Below are 3,658 nucleotides of genomic sequence, written 5' to 3' on the forward strand. Positions count from 1 at the left end.
AAAAATTGTTTAGTCCAAACTTAACAATGAATGAAACTCTATCTTTCTAACAAGTCAAACTTAAACTCAAACTCATCATTATCATTTTTTTAAAACAAAATTATTTTTGTTTAATCCAAACTTAACAAGGAGTAAAACTTTATCTCTCTAACAAATCCAACTTAAACTCAAACTCAAACGTTAATAATTTATTTATCTCCAAATTTGCAAGGTTAATCATAAATACTATAAAGTAATGCAAATCCCAATATACGAAAGAGACTCACGTTAGTACTTTTCTCTTCCCATCTCAAAACCCTAAACCTAACTTGGTAAGGCAACGTTAGCAATCTAGGTTGTGTCATGTCAAATGATGAAGAGTTCCTGTGGCACCAGTCTATGGTGGCATCATGCTAGAACTCAACCCATCTTAGTCTTCTCACTCACATATCTTTGCCTTTGAAAAGCTAAGAATCGAACAAATACCTTGATTAAACCCCATAGTAAGAATAGTGGGACAATGGATTTATATTCTTCGGATATTTAGTGATATGCCTAATCATGGGTGTACTCCAGATTTGTATACATAAGGTACTCTGGTTCATGCATTATGTGGATTTGGGATGATTGGTGAATCAAAGAAGAGAAATTAAAACAAATAGAGACAAAAGGTTGTTTGCTTAATTTAACATACCATCAATTTTTAGGGGATGAGCTTAATTATTTATTCTTTTTAATAATAGATATTTTTAGTGCAATAGTAATGAAAGGGCAGAAAATTAAAAAGGTTGTTTGCTCAAATTTGAAGCTCAATGTGTACTCCTCATGTCATGGTCTTTGTTTATATCTTTGCCATTTATATCTTCAAAGGTTGCTGATGGAAAAATTAAGACTTGGTTGCATAATATGTATGTGTTCAAAAGGTATTAGTTTTGTATAGCTTTTTGGAGTTTTGCCTTATTAATTTAAGAATTGTGAATTGCTTTGTAGATCTCTGTAATGTATATTTTCAAAGGTTGTTTATGGGAAAATTAAGACTTAGTTGTATAATATGTATGTGTTCAAAAGGTATTAGTTTTGTATAGCTTTTGAGAATTGTGAATTACTTTGTAGATTTCAGTAACTATGCACCTACAGCGAATTATTGACAGCATAAGCACATATATCAAGTATTTTATTTTATTATGATCATTCATTTTTTTATATGCTACATTGTAAAATGTCTATAATATGCATATTATTAACTCAATTTCCTATTTCTAAATTTTAATAGTTTCTCATGCATCGCACGGGTTTGCGACTAGTACTATATAAATTAGTAAGACAACAACTCGTTATATTTATATGTAATATCGATAAAATAAATAAATATATATATATATATATTATAAAAAAGAATAGTAACATACCTAGGAGTAGGACTGAGAGTAAATATAAAACTAAGAAAAAAAATATAAGTTTTTTCTCTTGAAGTGTATAGGTTTTTTAACCATACACGTGATCACTCTCTTGCAATTGAAGCAAATACTAAAAGACTTTTTGAAATTGGAAATATAAAGAACATTTATCAAAGGATTTAATCAAAAGGAGAGAAAAGCTAAGAAATCATAGATGTTAGAAAAAGAGATAGAAAGAGAATGAGAAAAGAATCACATATACAAATTGAGATCTATTGGTTGTAATAATGGTATAATTTTATTTTATTTTTATGACGAAGAAAAATATAAGGAAAAATAACTTCATTTTGCTGTCAACGAAAAAGTAAGCCAGAATTTCGAAAATAAAATTTATAATCTTTTAATGAATGAGCAAAATATTGAAACATTTTTTCTTTATTATAAAATTAAATATTTTAAGAATAATACTACTGAGACAATACTTACACAATTATATTATTCGTACGCTCTTGTTCATCCATGGTGTTACAAAGATTTTTACCCTTTGTCTCTGGCAAAATGATCACAATGAAACTACACAAGAATATTGTCAATCCGAAAGTTCCAAACGATAAAAACCCATTTCTCTTCCCTCCTGAAGTCAATATCGGATCAAACACTGAACCAAGGACAATTGCTTGCCTGACCAACGTTGAAGCCGAGTTCCTCACAGTAGTTGGAAACAATTCAATTGTGAATATCATCAACACATTTAATGCCAAAGAGGTGCAGAAGAAAGAAGCTAGTTCTAGCCCGATCTGTATGCCTTCTCTACTACCGCCTACTACAACACACATTATGCTGCATATGCCACTTATTATACATAAGGCAAACAATGAACCTTTCCTTTTCCATCTTGCTATAAAGAACAAGGTTACTAAATTTGTAGGTATTAACAATAAGGCATTAAACATAACACCCAAATAGAGATTGAAACCTAAATTTCTTACACCGAATAACATGCCAAAGTATACTAATCCAATGCCAAAACCAAGTACCATAGTTGCTAATATCCGTCGCAATGCCCATCTTCTCTTAAATAAGTCCTTCATCAATTTGTTAGGATTACTTGTTGATATTTCTTGCTCAAGATGAATGCTAGATAGGTCTAAGTCTAAACTACTGCCTTCTATAGATGCAAGTTTTCTCAATACTGCTTTGGCTTCTATGTCACGTCCTTCCATGAAAAGCCATCTAGGAGACTCATACACAAAGAAATAAGTAATGATACAGTATGAGATTGCTGGAATAGAAGTACAGAGATAAAGAATTCTCCATGATGAACCTCTATTCAAATAGGCCGCAGCTGGTAAACATAATATCCCGAATGAATACAAGACAAATGTCATTGTCCCTATTTGTCCACGCCACTGTTTTCCCACTCTCTCGGTTAACAAAATCAAAGTGCATGTTGTGATTGATCCACGGCCAAACCCGCTTAGAAGTCTCAAGGTCAAGTACATCCAAATGTTAATCGAGAATGCCGTGAAAAGCGAGGTAAAGCACATTATTAGGCATGAGAGGTAAAGCAAGTTCTTCCTACCAAGACGGATGTCGCCAAGTGTAGCAAGACTTAATCCACCAACTATGCTGCCTATGAAGAAAGATGAAGCAGGAAGTCCTGTGATGAATGAACTAGCACATTCGAGACCCCATTCCGATATGATTGTCTTATGAGAAGGTTCATCCCAAGACCAAGCACTTTTTGGGAGTTGGCAGATATTGGAGTTTGAGTTGCATGTTGTGTTGAAGTTGCAACGCCAATTTGGCTCTGCATCAGTAAAGATGCTTATAAATGTTTGTTGTGCATCAAATAAAGCTGGGACTGATACAAGGATGGCTTGAATGAATTGAGACCACCCAAAACCCCCTAAAATTTGTTCAATTGTCTCATCTAGAGACAAGGGAGGAAGGACTTGGTTGAGTCCTGGAGTCTCTTGGTCAGCAGAGTTAGTCCCCGTGAGATTATGGGTTGTAGTTGATATTTCCATAAAGCTTTGATGACTTTGGCTTGTAGATCTATCACTTCAAGTACTGATGGCCTTGTGTCATTTAACCTGCATTTGGATATTATTTATAAGTCAATTTTCCTTTACTCATTTTAACTCCAAAAATATTTCAATTTAATAAATAAATAAATTATATCACAGCTATGACCAAACAGGTAACCAAATATTTCATATTAACTAAAACTTTTCAACTTAATAAATTAAAATAAATTGCATCGCATGTCATAACAAATA

The 3,658-nt window shown here is 32.5% G+C and overlaps 1 protein-coding gene across 1 annotated transcript; it reads right to left on the reverse strand.

Annotated features, from left to right (window-relative positions):
* Nucleotides 1-1,858: 1,858 nt before the first annotated feature.
* Nucleotides 1,859-3,406, reverse strand: LOC142615614 (organic cation/carnitine transporter 2-like). Its single transcript, XM_075788353.1, has one exon. The coding sequence runs from the start codon at nucleotides 3,404-3,406 to the stop codon at nucleotides 1,859-1,861; it is 1,548 nt and encodes a 515-aa protein (XP_075644468.1).
* Between the last annotated feature and the right edge of the window lie 252 nt (nucleotides 3,407-3,658).

Source organism: Castanea sativa, chromosome 11 (genome assembly GCF_040712315.1).
Source record: "Castanea sativa cultivar Marrone di Chiusa Pesio chromosome 11, ASM4071231v1".
Taxonomy (NCBI): Eukaryota; Viridiplantae; Streptophyta; class Magnoliopsida; order Fagales; family Fagaceae; genus Castanea; species Castanea sativa.